At 38.9% G+C, this 23595-nt stretch overlaps 2 protein-coding genes across 7 annotated transcripts in view; one reads left to right on the top strand and one right to left on the bottom strand.

The window, feature by feature from the left end:
• Dock4 (dedicator of cytokinesis 4) overlaps nucleotides 1-5446 on the bottom strand; it is a 433717-nt gene extending 428271 nt beyond the window's left edge. For 3 of the 4 annotated variants that reach the window (XM_074065044.1, XM_074065046.1, XM_074065042.1), the window contains exon 1: nucleotides 5075-5445. In XM_074065044.1, the coding sequence (XP_073921145.1) occupies nucleotides 5075-5111 (37 nt within the window). In that variant the 5' untranslated portion in view covers nucleotides 5112-5445. Of the gene's footprint in view, nucleotides 1-5074 lie in introns of all 4 variants that reach the window. The other variant, XM_074065045.1, reaches the window with a different exon arrangement.
• Nucleotides 5447-5638: 192 nt separating this feature from the next.
• The window catches only part of Znf277 (zinc finger protein 277), a 137130-nt gene continuing 119173 nt past the window's right edge, over nucleotides 5639-23595 (top strand). For 2 of the 3 annotated variants that reach the window (XM_020171697.2, XM_074065048.1), the window contains exon 1: nucleotides 5639-5794. In XM_020171697.2, coding sequence (XP_020027286.2) covers nucleotides 5704-5794 — 91 coding nt within the window. In that variant the 5' untranslated portion in view covers nucleotides 5639-5703. The remainder of the gene's footprint in view (nucleotides 5795-23595) is intronic. The other variant, XM_074065049.1, reaches the window with a different exon arrangement.

The following is a 23595-nucleotide window of genomic DNA, read 5'->3' on the forward strand; positions in this document are numbered from 1 at the left end:
AGATAAAATACCAAGGCAAAACTCCACTGAGCAATGAACAGACACTAAAACAACAAAGAACAGGAATGTAAAACAGGTCATGGTAAGGGGCAGGTGATAGTGAGGGGGAGAGTAAATGAAGAGGATAAAAGAGGGAGAATATGGTTGATGTACTTTCTAATCATGTATGAATATGGAACGCTGAAACCTGTGGAAGTCACTTCAAGAAGAGGAGTGGAAAAAGACAGAGAAAAATGGAGAGGATGAACCAAACCAGGGTATGCTGTACACATATATGAAAATGTCACAACGAAACACCCTGTATAACTATCATATATTAGTAAAAATGTTTTTTAAAAAAAAGAGACTTCTTGGGTTCCAAGTTTTTCCTGTGTGACCTCAGAAAAGTAACTTAAGTCCTTTATGACTCAGTTTCCTGTGAAATATGAAGGATAATCCAATCTTCCTGCAGGGAGAGTCCTGAGGGCTAAATGGCAATGCAAGACAAGCTTGTAGAACTGTGCTTGCATATAGCAAGTGCCCCATAAATGTCATTTTAAATATTCTATGTAAATATATTGTATATTATGTATTTATAATATACATGAAGTCTCCAAAAAGCTCATGTTTATTTTTAATAGAATCAGCAGGGCACTACATTCTAGTTTTACTGCAACTGTATCACCAAAATGTATTATCACATTTTGGTGATTTTTATTTAGTTGGGAGGCATACACTGATGTTTTAGCACACATTTTTTTTTAAATGCCATAACATACAACAGTTGTTCCTTACGTAAGCTTAAATTGCTTAAACGGAGATAGGTTTGAGGAAATGTACTTCTTTATTCTCTTGTCTTACATACTCTGGCCAAATAAGCTTACCAGTTCAGTGTATTAAGAAAACAAGTTTACAGTCTACTTTGTTACTCTAAAAATGATCAGCAATATAAAAACTGGTACAAAGAATGCGGGTGGTGATCCTACAATTGGCAATAGACCTCAGTAGGTGTATTACATGCATTCTTCTGTGACAGGAAGCAGAGACGATTGTCAAAAGGAAATGGTATAGAAGAATCCAAACTCTGCCATCCTATCACCTGCATAGTCCCTTAACAGTGCTCAGAAGTATAACTCATTCCTCTTTTCTTCCCACTCAAGTTCAGAATCCTGTGTCAGGCTCTAAATGTCACCAACAATCCCAAGCAGAACATCATTATTTAGCCCTATGTGTTATCTCAGTACAACATTGTACCACAAATAGGAAACATTTTAAGAAACAGCTATGAAACTGAAAAAAAAAAAAAAAAAAGCCAAGAGGTTTTTTAGGAGGTAGACACCATCCTAACTCTCCCACACAAGCTTCCATTAAAGAACCTTTCTGTGGGAAAAGAGACTGGAAAGATCCTAAACAACAAAAAAAAAAGCACCAGTTCCCCTGAAACAGAAGGGTCTTTAAAATGGAATGAAATTCCTACTCAGGTGAGTTCTAAAACCATTTTCAGAAAAATACAGGACAGGAATATTTGTGAACAATCCATGACACTAGGACTTTAATACTTTATTTAAAATGATGTTCATGCCCTCTAGGTTGGCTTGTTCTGAGTTTTGTTTCTTAGAACGTTCATGGGTTTTTTCCTGCCCATATCCTCCCTCCAGGCTTACCAGGCTCACACTATGCATAAATTCCTGCTGGACAAATGAACACAAACCTATATGCACTGGCTTTAACCTTCTCTGTGAACAATTCCTACCACTTTGGGGGTATGGGGGTGACACGACAGATGAGGACACGCAAGAGGCAAATTGTAACCGTGAGGAAATTTGTGAGAGGGAGATCAAGAACACTACCCATGGAGTTCCTCCTGCAGAGAGATTCAAACACACTGGGAAAGTGAGCAACCAGCACCTCAGTTCTGGCAGCATGCCAGGTAGCTTTTGCTTACTTCTGATCTTAGTTTAAAACCGAGTGGGATGTGTCACAACAGAACTGTCTCTCTCCTGGCAATCTCTACACAACAGAGATGCTTTTCTAACCATAGGACACATTTAGTTGCAAGAACTCTACAGAATTAGTACTGGGAAGGGGCTTAGGTAGCACTTGACTCAGTTAGGGACTGAGAAGGATTAAATGACTTACAGTCTCACAGTGGGCAGCACTGTCCATACTAGGAGCAGAAGCTAATTAAAATCACCTGAGGTAAACACCCCTAATCATTGTGCTTACTTACATATTTGTTTTGAGGTGCTGGGGATGGAACCCAGGTCCTCACACATGCTAGGCAAGTACTCTACCACTGAGCTGTATCCCCAGTCCTTAAAGAAATGTATTTTTTTAAAGACAAGATTTCCCATCCTTCAGGACTAATGACTAATATCTCCTTAAGGACCGATAACCCTAAGTGTTCTGATTAGGACAGTAGGCACATGACTGAGTATACATTATTTTAAGATCATTCACCTATTAAATGGAAGTACATTAAATTCACCTATTAAATGGAGTACACAGTACTCATGTACTATGTTTGAATTTCTACCTCTGATGTATTATGAGTATAAAATTTGAGTAATTTTATTGATGTTTATTCAGATTTAATAATAAATTAGAAAGACATAAGAATCTGATACTTAAAGATGGTGCATAAGAACTATCTTGCAAAAATAGGCAATTTACACTGAAACTTCTGATACTCTTAAGTTACAAAGACTTACTGCAAAGAATAAGGAAACTGAATTGCTACTATACCTGGTATTAGCTAAACATCTGTATCCATAAAATATTTTTTTTTAAAAAAAACTAAATGAAACAGATACAGTAACCAAGATTTGAAGAAAATAATTTGCAGTATAAGCAGCTACAAACAGTGCTCTCCATGGTGAGAAATAAAGTCCACACGTAAGTATCCTAGCAAAATTTTCACCACACACACGCCTAACAGATGGATTCTAAAAAACAGCTAAGCATTCCACAGGCCAAATGCTCAAAATTTAGTAATAAAAGATAATTAACATTCCTGTATACAGTGTATGTGATATTGCATAAATAAGAATGACAGCAATAATTTGGGGCCGAAGACCCCTCTCTGCTCTCACTGTTCTTCTCACTAAACCTCCTTTTCCCAAACATGTCCACATCATCTACCTCCCCTACACTGCACCCAAATCGCAACCACCCAAAACCAGAGGTGTCTGCTGCAGCCCAAAACACTTCACTAATAATATCCGGTTTGCCATTCCAGGAAATCCCAGAGTGGTTTTTAAGCCTCTGCCCACAGCTTATAAAGAAAGGCGAGAGAAGGACTAATCGATACCAGCACACCAGCTGTGACCTGGCATATAAAAAAATCAAGAAAATAAACCCAATCCATAATCTGTATAATTCAGCACTTGGAAGAAGAAACCTCTGGGATCTACTCCAAGTGGGACAGTGTTGCCTGGATGGTCTGTGTTTCCTGCACTGAGTGTTAAGGCTGGTGAGGAGGTGATGCCCTCTGGTTCCTGGGACTGATGTCTTTTCCCTAGCAGGGGTCAATCTAGACCCCAAAAAGAGGAAAGTAAAGAGAAGGAAAACAACCAGTATCTACCACTTTCTAGTAGAGCTCTTGGCAAAGCCTCTCTTTATACTTTGAAGATGGGGAACGCTGGAAACCTGTCTCAAAGATGGGTCCAGGACAAACTATTGTCTTGCTAATCAGTCACAGACCAGAAAGGAAGCTCATGTAAAATATGGCAATGACTTTGTTTAATCATGCAGTCCTTTCCAGTGGTCTCCAAAGTCCTATCCCCAGGCGAAGTTGGAAAAAAAAGACAAATCCCCAATGACTATGACTCCCTAGAAAGGCTTTCCAGATTTTTTTAATTACAGGAAAATGAATTTAGAACATAAGCAGATACCTCCACATCATATAAATCACGAGATCTGTCCCCAATAAAAACAAATACGCCAGTCTGCAGGACAGGGTACTATAGGAAATAAAGATTGTCAGTAGAATTCATAATGCTTTCTCTCTGTTAGACTTCTGGGAGGTTATAATTGCATTTGGCCGCTTCAGGCTTGTCAGAGAGCCTGGTTTCTTAATAGTCTCAACCCTAAAAGGAGTAACTGTCAAGGGGCGACCCAGCTGAAATCAAACAACAAAAACGGGAACTGTAATCTGCCAGAAAAAGGAGGAGGGAAAGGAAGGGAGCCTCCTGTATTCATCAGTCAACATTAATGTCCTTTGTTGTTCACCTTTGCACAGAACAGCGAGCGCTATCCTGTTCCTTTTCCTCGGAAAAGGGTAGTCGGGGTAGTCCTTTCCTAAAAGCTGGCTCCCAGCATGGAAGACCCAGGCTTTCTGACTGTCCTCCCTATTATCACTTTACAGTCGGCCTCCACGACCACCACTGCGTTCATCCCTTGGTCGACAGCGGCAGCCAGAAGTAAAAAACATTGCCGAAATATCGGTTCCCCTCCAAAGACCAAAGAGCGGAGCCGCACAGATGTTGAAATTCACCAACCCCCCCACCCCACCCCACAACACACACTCCATGCACCCGGGATGCAAGGGAGGAAGCAGTCTGTCTGTCAGAGGGGCTCTTTGGGGGACCGTGCCACATTCCGCACTCCGGGAATGCTGACCCCAGGCAGAGGGATTTCTGCGTCTCCTGGCTGTTTTGGGGATGTTGCTGTCTTCCCTTGCCACCCTGAGAAATCGCTGCAGCCCACAGCCGGCTCCCTGCTGCTTTGGGCAAGAAGGGGATGGAGCGAGAGGAACCCTGTTCGCTTCCTCTTCCAACTTGACACACAACACGCCCCGTCGCCACTCCAAACTCCACAAGCTCAGCCCGAGAGGGCTGGCGAGCCGGCGGTCCGGCGCTCCTGGAGCCGGATCAAGGCGCGCCGAGCCCGTGTAGGGAGTCGGGGGGCGGGGATAGACCCCCCCCCGCACGCACCCCTCCGCGGGAAGCCGGCTCTGCAAAGCCCCGAACCCACTGCGCGAAGCCAAGATCTGGCATTTCCAGTCGGGCGGAGCGAGAGGGGAGCAGGAGCAAGGACGCGAAATGCGCACCCGCTCTGGCCAGAGCGGAATAAAAGTTCGCCCGCGAAGACTCACCCACGCCGTATTTCTCGTGCTCCGTAGGTATCCACATGGCTAAGAGGGGATCCAGGGTCTTCAGGCTTTGTAATCCCTGCGCCCCCCAACCAGTTCACAACAATGCACAGCTCCCGAGTAGCGACTGCAGCGCCGGAGCCCCCGCGGTACCGCGCGGGCTGCGGGCGCTGGGCAAGGTATGCGCTGGAGGCTCTGAAGCCGGCGTTGACACCGCACCACCGAGGCTGCGCCGCTCGCCGCTCTCCTCGCGGCGACAGCTCACAGTCCACCGACGCGCTCCCGGGGACCCGGCGGCGCAGTCATTGTTCTGATTCACTGAACTAAGCGAACACGCCGGGGCACTCTCGGGCGCACCCCCGCCCGTCAGCGCCTCGTCCAGCCCTCCCTTCCCAGAGCCCACAGAGCAGGCTGGGAATTGTAGTTCTTAAGATCTCGGTGCCGGAAGGGGGCGTGGTGCTATTGGTAAAGGGGCGGGGATAAGAGTACCCTCGCGGTCTTCTATTGGTCCAGAAACTGACGGCGCGGCGTGGGCGTGAAGACCCACCCCGTCGTTGAGGCGTTCGCCTCCAGTCACTTTCCTATTGGTGCCGCCCCGCCCCGCGCGCCTCCCTTTTCTACTGAGCCGGGTAATGGCTGCTTCCAAGACCCAGGGGGTTGTTGCCCGACTGGAAGAACATGATGGTGAGATCCGCAGCAAAGTCGGGGATGTCGGTTGTGAGGGTGAGTACGTGCCCCTCTCGTGTGGGTGATTTGTCTTCCTTTCTTCTTGACCCGAATGCAGCTGACCACCAGTCAGTCGGACCCTGGTAACCTTCAGCCACCTGGGTGAGAGGGGACCTGGACGGGACCCACTGGAGTGGGGTGGGTCTGCAGGCTGAGACTTGACTGAGATTGTCAGGACAGGGTGGAGAAAATGGGATGAAGGACCTCCCCACAGCTCCCTGGGCGTCGGTCTTCCTGTTTGGAGCTCCAAGTTTTGCACTTGCGCGGAGGGGTGCCGGTCAGGTGAGGTTCGCACGTGTAGGATTATAACACGGATTAGCAGCTCTTTTTTTTCCTCGCCAGTACCCTGTCCCGTCTCGGTTTGCGGGTTTTGGCCTAGAAGTGTTTGGTTTGGGGCAGATTTCCAGTCATTCTAGCCAGTAACTGATTGGATAATCTGTAAAGGGAAAAGAAGGGGTGCGCGCGCCTCGCAACCATCCGGAGGCCAATTGAATGCCCTGTCGATTCCAGAATTGAATGTGGAGTCTGAGACATCTTCTCACATCCTGGCTTCTTAGAGAAAGAGAAAAAAAAGTGATAAATTGAAATCTTGGCTTCATAGAACATTTATCAAAGCTACATTGTCTGTACCTGACTTTCATGCCTCATCCACTGTAAGGAAACAAAGTCAAACTTTCGAAAGCCGCAGGTGGATTGTCTGTGGGATTCCTTTTATTTTTAGTCCTCCCCAACCCCACCCCTCTTTTTGCCTTGGTGTGTAATTTAGAACGGACAAGTTCTCGTTCTCTGCTGGATATGATCTGGGTCTTAAATTTTATTCTCAGACTTCTGTTAAAGCTTTTTTTTTCCTGCTTTTGCTTTTGCCTTCACACCTAAACGGACATTCGGTCCAAAGTGTTTATGTCAGCAGCACATAATGTAGCGAAGTTTCTTCTCACCTTCCATGAGTGGGTCTCCCTAGCTCTGAAATTATTTCAGTACCACTACCAAAGAAATCTCTGGTAGGCTTCTGAGTTGAATATTGAGTTATACCTATTCCTTAAACAATGTATCCTTGGATTAGCCATAGTTCAGCTCTTATCTGATGATAGCCGACTATTAAAATGCTCCGGATTCTCAGAGCTCCAGAGGGCTACCATTTTAAAAGCTAAAGATAGAATCTTTGGTGAATTTATCTTACAGATTTATTCATAAAAAAGAAAATTGGATATGCTTTTCAGAAGTATGGAACATTTGAAAAGCACTAGTAATCTAAAAATTAAAAATGTTTTCACTATAAACATTTCATTCAGAAGTGTGTAATGTACAAAAATTAAAGTTCCTCCACCACACAGTCTCCTTCAAAGTTATAAGTAGTAACAGTTTGGTTTGTATATTTATGACTTAGTTCCGTATGACCACATATCTGTGTGATTTTTATTTTTTTAACAAAAAGAGACAATTCTGGCTCGCTCATAGACCTGAAACTTCTTTCTCTTGATCTTTCATAGACACTCTTTGATGTATCAGTACATTTTTTGTTTTATTTGTTAAGGACTGCACTCATCATATTTCATGATATTGAAGTTCTATACTTTAACCATTACCCTATTAACAAACATACTGTGTGGCTTTACTTTTTTAATAGTGATACAGTGAGTGGCTTTATATACATATACATATATAGCCTGGGTGTCTTTCTTGAGGAATTTCTGGGTCAAATGTTATGTGTGTTTAAACTTTATATAGATGCTGGATTTCTCTCTTGAAAGATATTCGGCAGACATTCTTACTAGTAATATCTGAGTGCCCTTTTCTATGTATCTTCACCAATTATCAGGAAGTCATTTATTCAGGGCCAATGTTTAAATGACTATTGGACCAAATTAGGTGAGCCTAATTTTTCTTCTGTAATCAAAGTAATGTCATATCTGTCTTGCTGGGATGCTGAAATGATTTGGTGAGATGATAGGTATAGTAGCCTAGTCTTTAATAAATGGTGAGTGTTATTTCATTCATTAGTAAATGCACATTTTTGGCATCTGTGTCAATTTTATTGTTTTCAATAAAAGTACCGAGCAGTGGTGAACTTGCAGTGTCTGTAACATAAAAGAATGCCTCACCCTGGTTCAGAACTGCCCAATATTCCTATTGAGATATAGCAGTCAATGGAAGAACTTAATGGTTGATCTTTATGTCATTTTTATAAGGTGAAGTCATCATTTAAAAATTCCCTTAATGGTAACCTATGCATTAAAATTTACCAAAATTCCTTTCAAAGCTAGCAAAGTGTGATACATATTTTAGGTGGAAATAATTATATTAGAAGTATAATAGTTTTTGTTAGGCAGCCACTTAGGTCATTAAATATTTCTTTCTCTGTAAAATCATGCACCTTTTTAATTTCTTGAAAACTGTTTCTTTAAAGAGGTTTCCTTGTAGCTCTAATTAAAATGTCAATCTGTGTGTTTAGTATCCTGGTACAAAGGGGCCTGAGGAGTCCTTTAATAGAAATCCTTTCAGTTCTACAAAATCTCTGCTAGAAGGAGTCACTGGATGGTGTTCAGGGAAGTACAGCACCTTCACTGAGACCATTGTTTTGCCAGACTTCCTACCGTGCCATCCCTCTTCCAGGAAGGTCCCTGAATTGATTGGATCTCAGGCCAAGTCTTGAACAACACTACTTTCCATACATTTCAGCAGAAGCTAGGATTTCATATTGATTCCTAAAAGTAAGAATAGGTAATAAATAGATTCAGCATCTCTCATATTTGGGCATGTGAGACCGACTGATACTTATTCTTGTGCTATTTTTAGTTAGAAGTCAGTACGGTAACACATCTGTAGTTTAGACAGACAATAAGTCCAGTCTTGTATAATTGGCACAGCAGTGGAAAGATGATTTGATAATACTTTTAGGAGGATTTCCTGACTGGGGTGATTTCTTCTGACATTGTTAACCTGTACAATGTGCATTCTTAGAAAATCAATGGTTTTTTCCCTCCAAATGAATGCTCAGTAGATGATGATTATGACAGTGCTCTGATTGTATTGTTTGTCCTATGGAGACCTTATCTCATTTTGATGTCTCTGGAATACAAGGGGGAGAATACAAGGTGATAGGAACTTCTCACTCTTATATTTCCTATTTCAATAAATATTAAGTCTAAGCTAGAGACCTACGAGCATCTTGGATTCCTGTTTTGTCCTCAGGTCCTGAATTTGATCAGTTACCAAAACTTATTTTTTCTGTGCTGAAATATCGTTTGAATCTGCTCCTTCTCTTCCTCTCTGTAACCATTGTTTTAATTCAGTTTCTGACCCTCACTGTCACTAATGAATTGCCTATCTGTGTCTCTCAACCCTTAGACTGTGCTTTTGAGAACCAAAAACCTTGTCATTTTTGTTTATGTCTCCCTGGGTCTATTCCTATCACATCATCAGTGTTTAATATATGTTTGACCAGAACAGCAGTCTTCCTTGGAAAATTGTAATATCTTCCTGTTGATCTCTCTGGCTCATAATTTTACCTCTTTTAATATACATTCTAAAACAGATGTATTCATGGATCTCTACTTATAACTCTGCTACATGTACAACTAGGTCCCAAATTCTCTGTGTGGCATTTAATCTACTTTTCCAGTCTCATCTTCAGTCTTCCTGCTTCCCTTCCTGTGTCTTCATGATGTACTTCGCATATAACACTATAGCTATTTGTGGCAACATTATCTCCTGTACTGGTCTGTGAACTTACTGAAGTTGTCTTATTTTACTTTTTATAACACGCTGTTTATCAGAGCTGCAGGTATAAAATTCTATAACAGTTTAATGCCTAGAATCTGTTTAAAATTTATCCAAAGTATTTAGAATGGCAAAGTATTAGAATGGCAGCTATTTTAAGTAAAGGAACTGAAACCAAACAAAAAACTGAGTAAATGTCTTGTGCTTATGAAAAGTATGCATACCAACTAGAAATGAAAAATAGCAGAAAGATGATAGTCCGTCAGAAGTAATCATTGTCAGCATTTTAGCATAGTTTTCAGTCTCTTTTTTTTTAAGTGAAGTTTTAATGTTGTTTAGATAAGGATTATATATTTTTTAAGAATACTTATGTCTGGCATTTATAACTTGGAACCCATAAACAATGAACTACCATATGATCCTTGAAATCTGTTTTCCATCATCTATATGGCTGTTATCCAGTTTTCTACAGGCTGTCATCCTATTTCTATAGACAGCACTAAGTCCAGTCCTACATATTTGGCACAACAGTTGAAAGATGACTAGATCCTGTTTTGGAAAAACTATATTTAAATTTTACTTCTGGCATTTTAATAGGTGTTTAACATAGGTTTATTGTATGTGCTGCCACATTAGTGAAAATACACATACAATACCTGCCTTGCAGAATTGTGATCATTTCATTGAATTATGTTTATGAAAGCAAGGCATGTTTCCTATTATAAAATTGGACCTCAATAAGTATTAGTTGCTTTCATTATAAAGATATGCTTAATTGAGCTATAAAGCTGCCTACTCTCTGATACTGCCTTCACTTAAGAACCAATCTAAATTGTGTTGTAACCCAGGGAAGCTTAGGAATGTGTTGGTGGTAACTGCTTTTGCTGCCAATGCTCTCCTGGAATTTGGGGGCTGTCTGGGTATCTGTTGGTGCAATGTACTAGTATTGCAAGTATGTGCTCTGGAGGTCCTTTGTATCACCTCCTATTTTCTTTCCCATACCTACACAGTGCTGCCTTCTTCCCACCCAGTTTCCCACCCACACACATTCACTGAAACTGAGTTATCAAGATGGTCTTGCAAGGTATAGGCCAAAAGATGTCATGGAAGAAAAAGAATGATAGAAGTCAAGTTTTGTAGGTCTTGTTTGGTATAAGGTTTGAAAGAGACTTCTACAGAAAATTCTTCTATTTTCCCATAACAAATACACAAGACCAAAACTTACAGGATGTTCAGAGAGGAGCTCTTATAAAAGGGGATATTATAATAATGATTATGCTGATGATAGCTAACATTTGTTGAATACTACCTATACCAGGTACAGTTTCAAATGGGTTTGCATGTCTTTAGTTTCATCCTCACATCACCCCTTGCAATAGACACTTACTCCATTTTATTTATAAAGTAAGGAAACTGATGCCAAGAGTGGCTTGCTTACACAAGGTCTCTCAGTAATTGAAAGAGGACTTTTGTCCTATGCACTATTAAAATGATTTGTCATAATAACCAAAATTCTACCAGGTTATGTCTCACTTCCTTAAACCCAAATTTGTTCTAAAGCTAATATTACTGAAGCAAGGCAGTGTGACACAAAGAAAAGATTTTGGAGTCAGGTCAATTTAGGATGAAATCCTGTTTACTTACCAGCCACAGGCCAGCTAAACTGTGAGCCTCCGTTTCTCTTCTATGATAAGAGTAATATCATATCTGTCTTGCTGGGATACTAAAAGGGTTCGCTGAGTTGTAGTAGACTGGTCTTCACAATTGTGACTATTATTTCATCTTTGGCATCTATATCAGAGGTGATACAGATGATTTTGATTTGTCTTTTCTACTTCAAGACTAAGTTTCTGTTGAGAGATTTGGTAGCTACTGTCAGTGTCAGACACTGAGTTTACATACTCGTCTCACTGTGTTGACATAGTCCTATTCATGCAAAAAAAATCATGTTTTTGTAACACACACCCATATACTTCCATCTTGAAAACTATGGTGATGATGTTTATCAGAATCACATAATAGAAATCATACTTCAAATATAAATCATGGGTACATAGAACCAGACAGTGTACATTACCCACCATGTTCAACAACTGGATTCTTAAGTGTTTCCCTTGTTATTGGAGAATGTTGTCATAGAATTAGGGTTCAGTGTTGCTGTGATTTATTTGATAAACACATCAGATTTTGAATGAGTTGGCATTTCACTAATGGCACGTACAGACTTGCCACCTCTTTCTGAAACAAGTGTGTTCTACTCTCCTACTTGCCCCAAAGGTGAGCAGGGTAGCATTTTTCAGACATGGTGATGGATTTGACTGATCCATGTTCTGACTCTCTTTTCATCTCCACCAAACTTCTTTGTGACAAGTGGTGTTTGTTTGCAAGGTAGCCACCTGGAGTTAGGTGCTATGTTTAACCCTGGGAACCAAGACAAAATCTTCTAGAGCTAAACAGTACTTAAACCCTCTTTTCTTTAGTAGGGATAGGCAAAAACAGCAATTGACAAGTGGTAGAATATTTTAAGTAACGTGTTGTGGAATAGTTGGGCATTCTTCACATGTAGCATGTTTTAAATAAACATATTGAATAATAAACATGCACGAAAAACCTGGAATAGGAGTTAGAACACCTGGATTCCTTTGTTGTTGTTGAGTAAGGTTCTTACCATGTAGCCCAGGCTGGCCTACAACTCACCATCTTCCTGCCTCAGCCTCCTGAGTGGTGGGATCACAAGTGTGTGCCACCATGCCTAGCAGAAAAGGTGGATTCTGATACCGAATTTTCTGCTTTGTAGTAGAGTGAACTTGGGAAAATCCTGTTAACCTCTCTGAGCCTTAATTTCATCAGAAAAATGTTGCAATATTATTGGGCAGTTAATAAGGTGTAAACCTTGAGTGAAAATATAGGGATTAAAAAATACCACTGATGAAGAGGTAATAGTGGCTGTAAGCATAAGCTTTGGAATTGGAAAAATTGGAATCAAAAGGAGCTGTCTTTTAAAAGCCATGTGACTGACTGGGCATAGTGGCTCACATCTGTAATCAAAGGTCTTTGAGAAGCAGAAATAGTGGGATCATGGTTTGAGGCCAACCCAGGAAAAAGTTAGAGAGACCCTATCTCTAAGAACAAACCAGGCATGGTAGCACATGCCTATAAAAGGCCAGCCCTGGGAAAAGTACAGAACCCTATCTAAAAAACAACTGAAGTTAAAAAGGTTTGGGGTGTGTGATTCAAGTGATAGAGCACCTGCCTTTCAAGCTAGAGTCCCCAGAGTTCAAACCACACTTCCAAAATACCACCAAAAAAAAAAAAAAAAAAGCTATGTGACCTTGAGCATATCAAATGACCTCGTTATTATTACAAATGAAGTAGGGACCCTCATTAGGTCAAGAGCTTAATAGGTTCTTACATCCTTAATTCATGTCCTGTCAAAAGTAAAACTATGTCTCTTTCATCCCTTGTTGACAATATATGCAATGTGTCCTTCCTGTCCTTCTCTTACTGCAGGGACAAAACTTGCCAGGTGCAGGGTGGTGCCTAAGACTGACCACTTACTTACATGAGAAAAAAGATGTAAGGAAGAAATTTCTTTTAAAATGCTATCCTGTTGCAGCAGACTGATCTCTTTCAGTGCAGTTACACCCCTTTCCCATACTCTTATCATACCCTTTCCCTTAACCCAGCCTTTTCTTAAAGAAAAAATCTTCATTAATGTTTGAAAAGTTTGCTCTCTTCCTGCCTGTTTTAATGAAAGGAAAGTACCTTTTGTCCAATATCACAGTTACTACTAGTGCTGCTACAACAAAAGTCTTAATATAACTCTCTGTATTAGCTGTTCTTGTTGTTTTGCAATGCAAGGGATTAAACCCAGGGTCTCTTGTATGCTAGGCAAACACTTTGCCCCTGGTTTCCACTCCCAACCCCTAAACATAACTTTAAAGTGATTACAGACTAATCAAAAAACATTAGAGTTGTACAAGTCTAACTCTAATCAACATAAGTCCCTGATTATATATGTCAACCCTCTAAAGCCAGGGACTGTCACATATACCTTTTGATTTCATTCTTGGGTACAGTGCCATGCTGTAAAGCCACTTGCTGTTGTTTGAGTGGTAACAGTGAGCCAGCTATGTGTTGGGTACTGTTTGGGGACAAATGAAGAAGAATCCTTGGCTTTATGCATGGAGACATTTCAGGGTAGTGGCAGGGCTCAACATTCCCATCTTACCACAGTTAAAATAGGAGAGTTCTTTTATTTCCATGTTGCACTTGAAAAAAGTGGATTCATTTGAATCTGTGATATTTTATGTGTTAACTGAGGAGCTGCATGTAGTGAAGTTTTTAATTTCACTTATTTGTAAGAGAAAGGAAATTTGTATTCCATCTCCTAGTTTCTCTAACACTATCCCCATTTCCTGTTTTTTTCTTAACTGAACAATGAACCTTTTCCTCTCCCCAAATAGTTACAGAGGCCCTACCCCCCTCCAAATGTTTTTCTCCAAATACATAGACTTTTTTTTAAAACAGTAAAGACCTCAATTGTAATTGTGGTTATTTATTTAACACAGTCTTCTGTTGTGTAACAAGCTGCTATTCACCAGTAATAGCCAATTAGAAAAGAAAATATCTTGTACACAGCTAATCGTAATTACCATTATAAAGCAATTAATAGCGGGAGCTGTAGTTGAACTGTAGTATAACATCAATCAAGCTATCTTTTCTAAAGCACCATACAACTGATTTCCTCAAATGTTGGAGCAGAGGGGAACAAACCAAGGTGATGGAATCAGAAAGCTCATTAGAATTTCTTATAAACCACTTTAAGAATGACTTTTGAAAGCTTTAAGTTTGCTGCCACTTCTGAAAGGAAGTGTTGCTAGTAACCAACTGGAACACATACTGGCTTATCTTCCAGCAATAATGAACATAGAAAATGTAGATTAGTGAAAAGTTCACTGAACAAGGAATCAGAAGACCTGGTTTTCAGTACCACTTCTGCTTCTGACTGACTCTGATTTTAGAGAAATCGCTTGTATTTCTGGTCAAGATTTATTGGTTTGTAAGGAAGGACTTCTATTATATCTACATCCTCTCAAGTGTGTCTTCTACATATCAGTAAAAGAAAAAAGAAGTAGGTTTACAATTAGGAAACTCATTACTCATGATCGAGGGTCTATAAAAAGGAAAAGAAAAATCTGAGCATCTCCTCCACATGTGAGAGTTATTAATCAGGTATATCCTGTTAGAAAATGGACTGATCATTAAAATACTGATCTATCCTATTTCACTCCACCCCTTTTCCTTTCCAACTGTGGTAAATAATATGATTCTAAAAGAGCTATTAATAGGACTGAGGCCTCATTCATTCATACCTTTTTATTAAGCATCTGCTATGTGCAAGCTATATTTTTTTTCTTTTTTTTATTCATTTATTCACATGTGCATACATTGTTTGGGTCATTTTTCCACCCTGCCCCCCTCCCTCACTCTCTCCCCTACTCTCCCCCTCAGTTCCAGGCAGGTCCTGTTCTGCCCTTATCACTAATTTTGTTAAAGAAAAGCATAATAAGGAAGACAAAGCGTTTTTGCTAGTTGAGTTAAGGATAGCTATACAGAGATTCCTAACATTACTTTCATGTACTCATGTATTACGACCCATGTTGATTCATCTCTGATCTTTACACTGGTTCCTGATCCCCTTCTCATGTTAACCTCTGTCACTTTAAGGTTTCTGTATTAGCTCCTCTGGAGTGGGGACATCAAACACTTTCATGTTTTGGGTTTTCTACCTATTCCTATATCTCCCATATGTGCTCTCCCCTTGTCATGTGATCCAAGTCCAACCACATTGCTGCATTTGCCGTAGGTCTAAAGTCTGCATATGAGGTAGAACATACGATTTTTCGTCTTCTGAGCCTGGTTGATCTCGCTCAGAATGATGTTCTCCAGTTCTATCCATTTACCTGCAAATGATAAGATTTCATTCTTCTTCATGGCTGAGTAAAATTCCATTGTGTACAAGTACCACATTTTCTTTTTTTTTTCTTTTATTCATATGTGCATACAATGTTTGGGTCATTTCTCCCCCCTTCCTGCACCCCCTCCCTTAATCCCCTGCCCCATTCCTCTCCCCCCACTACCACCTCGCTACCAGGCAGAAACTGTTTTGCCCTTATCTCTAATTTTGTTGAAGAGAGAGTGTAAGCAATAATAGGAAGGACCAAGGGTTTTTGCTAGTTGAGATAAGGATAGCTAAACAGGGTGTTGACTCGCATTGCTTTCCTGTACATATGTGTTACATTCTAAATTAATTCTTCCCAAGCTAACCTTTTCTCTAGTTCCTGGTCCCCATCTCCCATTGGCCTCTGTCGCTTTAAAGTTTCTGTACTAGTTCCTTTGCATTGAGGACATCAAATGCTATCTTGGTTTTTTTTGGGGGGTTTCTTGCCTATCATACCTCCGTTGTGTGCTATCGCCTCATCATGTGATCAAAGTCCAATCCCCTTGTTGTGTTTGCCCTTGATCTAAAGTCCGCATATGAGGGAGAACATATGATTTTTGGTCTTCTGGGCCTGGCTAACCTTACTCGGGATGATGTTCTCCAATTCCATCCATTTACCTGCAAATGATAAGATTTCATTCCTCTTCATGGCTGAGTAGTATTCCATTTGTATAAATACCACATTTTCTTGATCCATTCATCAATAGTGGGGCATCTTGGTTGTTTCCATAACTTGGCTATTGTGAATAGCACTGCAATAAACATGGGTGTGCAGGTGCCTCTGGAGTAACCTGTGTTGAATTCCTTTGGGTATATCCCTAGGAGTGGGATTGCTGGATCATATGGCAGGTCTATGTTTAGATTTTTAAGAAGTCTCCAAATTTTTTTCCAGAGTGGTTGCACCAGGCAAGCTATATATTTTAGATGCTATAGATGACAAAGGTGAAAATAGCTTTGGTCTTGCGATCAAATATCTTCTAGCCTAGTAGGGAAGATCTAAAAAGTGTGTAAGTAACTGATGTGCTGAGGAACATCAAAAAGGTGGAATTGAGCAAGACAGATTATTAATAGCAAGTAGTATTGGGTCTTCAGGTTTAATAAGATTTTATATGCACAAACAAGGATAAAAGCATTGTAGGCCTAAGCAAACAGAGCAAGAAAAATCTAAGGTCATTCACAGCAAGTGTAATGTTGATTTATTCTGCCTAAAGAAAATCGATAGGTAAGTGGGAACAATGGAAAAAAAAGAAGTTTGAAAATACAAATTGAAACTAGGTCAGACAGTCTCAGGTGTTGGAACTTAATTCTCTTAATTCTTGAAGGTTTGAGGTAAAGGAATGACAAGGTCATAGCTTAATCAGGTAATAGAACCTGGAGAGAGGACATCCACTCAGGAGTCATGAATATTAGCTAAAGAAAGTGGTAATAAAGACCTATACTAGACTTTAATTGTATGCCCTTGTTTTTGTTTTGTTAGTACAATACTTCCAACTTTCTTCTTTTTGCTCAAGATGGCTTCAGCTATTCAGAGGTTTTTTTTGTGGTACCATATGAATTTTGGGGCTTTTTTCTACTTCTGTGAAAAATCTCTAGGGATTACATTGACTATAGATTTCTTTAGGTAGTACATTTTAACAATATTAATTCTTCCAATATATGAATATGAGAAATCTTTACACTTATATGTGTCTTCATCACTTTCATCAGCGTTTTATACTTTTCACTATACAAACCTTTCACCTCTTTAGTTAAATATGTTCTTGAGTATTTTTTGACAATATTATAAATGGGACATTTTTCTTGATTCCTTTTTCACATAAGTATACATTTTTGTCAATTTTTGTCTTTTGTCTCCTGCAACTTTAGCAAATTTGTTTATCAGTTCTAACAGATTTTTATTTTTGGTGAAGTCTTTAGAGTTTTTTACATAGAAAGAATCACTGTCTGCAGACAGGTCTTTTAGCATCTTCCTTTCCCTTTTGGATGCATTTTAGGTTTTTTTTTTTTCTCTTGCCTAGTTGTTCTGCTAGGACTTCTGGTACTATGTTGAACAAAGATGCCTAGTGTGGGCATCCTCAGGAGATCTTAGAGGAAAAGCTTTCAACTTGGATAAGATGTTAGATATGGTCTTATCACATATAGCCTTTTATTGCTTTAAGTTCTTTAACACAATAAGGTTGAGAGTTTTTATCATAAAAGGATGCTAAATTTTTTTTTCAAATGCTTTGTCTGCATCAGTTGAGATGATCATATGGGTTTTGTCCTTCACTATGCTAGTGTAGTATATTGAATTCATAGAATTGCATATGTTAAATCATTCTTGTATCCATGGATTAAATCCTACTTGATCCTAATGAATGATCCTTTTAATGTTTTGTTGAATTCAACTTACTGTACTTTGTTAAGGATATTTACATATGGGTTTGTCAGGAATATTGGCCTGTAACTTTCTTTTCTTGTAATATTATTGTCTAGCTTAGTAATGCAGACAGACTTCATAAAATGAGTTTGGAAGTATTCCCTTCTCTTCAGTGTTTTGGAAAAATTTCAATAGGATTTGTATCAGTTCTTTTCTGGGCAGAATTCATCAATGAAACCCTTGGGCTCTGAGTTTTTTGGGGTTTTTTTGTTTGTTTGTTTTTGATAGGTAATATTTTGTTATAGATTCAATTTCCTTATTTGCTGTTGGTATACCCAGATTTTCTTTATCTTTTTAGTTCAATCTTGGTAGGTTGTATGTATCTAGGAGTTTAGTTTCTTCTAGGTTATCTGATTGATTGGAATATAATTTCTCACAATAGTCTTTTATGATCCTTTATATTTCTTTGGTGTCAGTTGTAATGTCCTTCTCTTTTTTTTCCTACATAGCCTAGCTAAAAGTTTGTCAGTTTAGTGTAGTTTGGGGGGGTAAAAAAGTCAACTCTTAGTTTTGTTGACTTTTTCTAATGCTTTTTTAATTGGTGCTGTGGAACTGAGTTTACCAAGTCTACCCTGGGAACATGGACTGGCAAGTCTCTCAATTGGTCTTTGACTGGGCAGCACTGTCCTCAGTTTGTAACTGAGTGGGGCTAAGGCTCAGACTCAGAGCTATTTCAAAATCTGCTGGGGGACTGAGAATGACAAACCTCCCTAGGAGACTCAGATGAGTCTCCCTTTGAATCCTTGTTCAAGTGGAACTGATCTAGAACTGCAGCTGAGAGGGACTGAAGGCAAGTAAGAGAGTCTTCTCAGGTTCCACAGCTAAGATTGAGGTGGGCATACCCTTCTCCTGAAGTACTAGTATGGATGACTCCTCCTAAGCCCCGTGGTGGATGGTTTTGGTACAGATCCAAAGCCAGACAAGCTATAGCCTTGGGAGTGGGGGTGAGGAAGGACCTTTCCAGATCTGGAGTCAAGACCACAATTCATTAATCTGCCACTTGGTTGCAGATCTGCCTTCTCAAAATGACCCTACTAGGTCTTGGGCTCCATGCGGGTTTCACAAACTCCTACCTAATTTACAACATTTGCACACAGGCACTTTTATTCATGGATGGCTATAAAATTATTTTTGCTGTGGGAATGGGTATATGAACAGGAACATCCTCCTGTTCTACTACCTTGCTGAGCCAGAATTTTGGTTAGAATTTTTTTAGCTGAGTTTCACAGATTACCTTGGTTACACAAAGGCTTTCAGAAGCAATTAGGATTGTAAACTTCCTTGTCACATCCAAAAGAGAGCTGTGGCCTTTTTAATGAAATCAGATCATAGTTCAATATAGTAAATAAATTGTTGAGATTAGAAAAATGTGCTAGGAGAAAGCTGATTGTATATGCAAATTGTATTTCGAATAGGTTGGATTCTACTTCAGGTCTGTCATTAGGAATGCCCAGCCAACTGTAGGTAGAGATTCATAAAAATAAAACAGATATCAATTTTATATATGTGTGTGTGTATTGTATGTATTATCACACGCACACACACATACATACATTCAGGCACTCTCACATATTACAATAGGAAAAAAAGACCTCAGTGTAAAACTGGACTCAATTCCAAGTACAAGGGAAAGTATAGATTTATAGCCAAGAAATAGGCTGAAGTGATTGGGAGATGGAAAACAAATTACTAAAAGAACATACCAGAAGTAAAGAGAGAGTCTTGCTTAAAGTGGTCAGATATCACCTGAAGGATCGTGAGGGATGAAGAATTTGCTCTGATATTGAGGGTGATAAAGGACAAAGCCTAGTCAGGAAAAGGGTTCAGAGGATCTTGATTAAAATTTTGTCAAGGAAAGAATCTTTATCAGTAGCAAGGACACAGGAACTAGTAAACTGGGCTTTAGGGATAGAACTCAAGTTATTAAAAGGCCTTGTAGAAGCAAGTTTAGAGGAACATGAATTCCAGGTATCAAGTCAGATAAGTTATAGATCAGGTCAACAGATTAAGGATTCAATTACTAGAAAAAGAATACAAGTTGAGATTTGATATCAGGAAATTGATCATGTGCCCAGTAAATAGCATCCCATCCCTAATAGGGATGAGATCAAGAAGATGGAGTTGATGCAGAACCACTGACTGGAGGTGGTCCCCTGCTAGAATAAATTCAAGCCAGTGGTGGGCTTAAGCCTCTATCAGGCTGATCAGCGGTACTGGCAGAGGCTTAGCACCAGACAAGGCATTACAGTTGCCCATCTGGCCACTGACCTTTTAACCCTGAGCTCATTAATTCTGAACAGTCAGCCAGTTGTAATATAACTCTCAAGTATAAGGCAAAAACACCCTTTCTTTTTCATGACCCCTAAAATACAAGGAATTTGATGCCATAGAGAAAGATTCCTGTTGCTGATGTTTTTCCATGTACAATGTCTTAGAGTTAGTTTAGTGACAGAAGAAACTAAATTATGTTAATAATTTCCCTCTGTTCATATATTTTTAGATATCGGTATGGTTGTTATGTTTATAAATAGAGCACAGTTCTGTTTTCCTTTTTTTTTTTTTTTTTACAGTGCTGAGGGTCAAACCCAATGCCTCACACATGCTAGGCAAACACTCAACCATTGAGCTACACTCCCAGCCTGTTTTCCTTTTTGTACATGAAAACCAGAGTACACACCCAATCATGCAAATGTACATGTTCTTAGAGACTAAATGCATTAAAAATGAACTGCAGCCTCTAGGTAATGGAATTAAAAGAATTTCATACCTTTACTGTCTTGCTTTTAAGATGTTTTCATAGAAATTTATGTTTCATTGTATTTTCATTGTATGTGATTGAATTAAGTAGGGCCAGGCTTTTAGGAACAGTATTCCAAGACTCCATAGAATTATAGAGCAGAAACGTATATTATCTTTTTACATGAAGAGAATGTCATATCAAACAGTTTTCAAATATAAAAGTTACATAGTGTTCTTCAGGAATTTGTTTCAATTTTCGTGACTCTCCAAAAGATAAATATTCTGTGCAGTTTTCCAAATATTTAACTAGCACTACCTTTTTCTTCAATAACACCTGTTAACACTACATGGGATGTTCAGAGTTCCATGAAATATAGTGGAGGCAGGGCATGAAGTCTTGAATTCAAACCCCAGTACCATCAAAAAAAAAATTTTTTTAAGTTCAATGAAATTTAATTTGGAAAATGCTAATCAGGGTCATCTCCTTCTTCATTAGGAATTTAGCCATCCCAACAGTTCCATCTATAAATATTTCTAAGAAGGCATCATTCTGTAATAACTGTCATTCTTCACAATAGCTTTCCTGCTTTACTTCTTGGTTTTAATGGGAAGAGAATAAGTATAAAATGCTAAACCTGGGATAAACATAAGAAACATAAATATTTTTTCTCCCTCAAGGAGACGTGACATCCTTTAAAAAGTTATTTTTCCCCCATTATATCCAAGAAGCCAGAGATTTTTTTTTCTTTTTAATATCTAAGATATCATTGAAATCAGTATTTATAGAAACAAAACCTACCACTTTAGCATGATATAAAAACATTTGCTCTTTGAATCACTGTCCTCCCTTCGCCCACCTCCCTTCCTTCTTTCTTCTCCTTCTTTCTTTCCTTTTTGGTGCTGAGAATTGAACCCAGGGTCTCACACATGGTAAACATATGCTCTACTGCTGAGCTACATCAACAGCTGTTTATTTGTTTTAGTACACTTTTTTGATTTAGGATTTGAATACTGAATGACAAAAAAAAAAAAGGAGTTTTTTTTAAGTAACCGGTTTCTGACCTTTGGTTCCAGAGTATTCAAGCCTATGCTTCTTATTAAGTCAGGTTACTATAGTTATTTAATAAATTATTTAAGGTTATAAAAATTTAACTCACATTCCTCTATCAGCTTTCATTGGCTTCAAGAATGTAGGTTAGTTGCAATTTTTTTAATTATGTGTGGCATCAGTGTCAGAAATGTCAGTTTCTGTATTACTGTTTATTAATTAAATGATGAATCCAGGCATCTCTTTGATGTAAAATCCACTTAGTGGGATGTAGAGGAATTTTTTGGTGAAAGGTTATTTAAAACACCTTCAGCATGATTCATGGGACCCATTGTTATTCACTTCTAGTTGGCAAATCTCCATTTCTTCAGGATTCTCACTTACATTAAATGTGGTCTCCTAGTAGACAGATTTAGGCAAGGCTTGTAAATGAGACAACTGGATTGCTGTCTTTTGTCTTGTTCCTTTTCTTGAAACTATGTTTCCTATACAATTTGTAGCAGTGTGTTAATGAATAAGAATCTGGTTACATTTTGTGTTGGGTAGTTATCAATAATAATAACTTTATCAATATTAGTTGATCCTTGGAATCTGTTGTGGAATTTACTCATACTTTTGGAAGTTCAAACACATTTTCATATGTTTATGCTCTACGTATTTTTAATTATATCCATAAATATTATAACCTTCATTATAAATGCATACCTCACCTCTTTCTGTTTCTGATAAAGGCATATTCACACTTCAAATCTTAACATAAAAATGTCACATTTTATGTGATGCTATTCCTGAGCCTTAGGCTGAAATAATTATGCACTTACTTGTAGACTTATGTTATACTACATAGTTTTCTAGAAAAATCCTTTACCTGCCTGTAGAGAAATAGATTTTAATTTTAACAGTTCAGCTTGTTATATACTATGTTTGCTTCCTTGGGTTCCTCTAACAAGTTACCACAAACTGTGTCTTAAAACATTTATTTATTCACAGTTCTGAAGGAAAGAAATCCCAAATCAAGAGGCCCAGAGGGCCACACTGTCTCTGAAAGCCCTAGGGAAGAATCTTCCTTGACTCTTTCAGCTCCTAGTGGCAGCATAACTCTAGTCTCCTTACTCCATCTTCACATAGTCTCTTCTGTATCTTCTCCTTTCCTGTCTCTTATAAGGACATCTGTCATTAGATTGAAGGTCTGTCCTAATCCACTATGTTCACATCCCAATATTCTGACTTTAATTATATCTGCAAAGATCCTGTTTTCAACTAAACGCATGTTCTGAGGTGCTAGGATCACCATTCAGTCAACTTCTACATATTATTTCTAGATAGTCATTGTTCTCATTTGGCCAAGCGTTGTTTGCAGTGGTCAGTGTGGTTTTTTTGTTTGTTTGTTTTTGGTTTTGTATATATGTTTGGGGGTGATAGCTTGTCTTTCTTTTCCCACCCCCCCCTTCTTCTTTTAAGTGTCCCATTGTAGATGGTGACTGCTACGTGACTTTATGGACATTGAGACCTTATTATTCCCATTAATATTGAACAGGGCTTATTATAAATATGGTCTTATTATGCTGTGGCTTTTCTATCACTTATTTTTTTACTATCTGTATCTTCTATTTTATGTACTTTGTATATGTATGTCAAGTCCTTTTGTCTATTGATACATAGCTATAAATTTGTCCTTTGTGTATATAGCCCCTGAAATTGGCCTCATCCTAGATTGACAGTATAGCAGTGCAGAGAACACTGAACTTGTAGACAAAAGAATCGGGCTCACTTACTTGTTGTGTGACCTTAAATATATCTCACTTCCTGAGCTTCTGTTTTCTGACAGCTAAAACAAAAATAATAATCTTAACTTTGCAGTGTTATGG

This window comes from Castor canadensis, chromosome 2, assembly GCF_047511655.1.
Source record: "Castor canadensis chromosome 2, mCasCan1.hap1v2, whole genome shotgun sequence".
Lineage (NCBI taxonomy): Eukaryota > Metazoa > Chordata > Mammalia > Rodentia > Castoridae > Castor > Castor canadensis.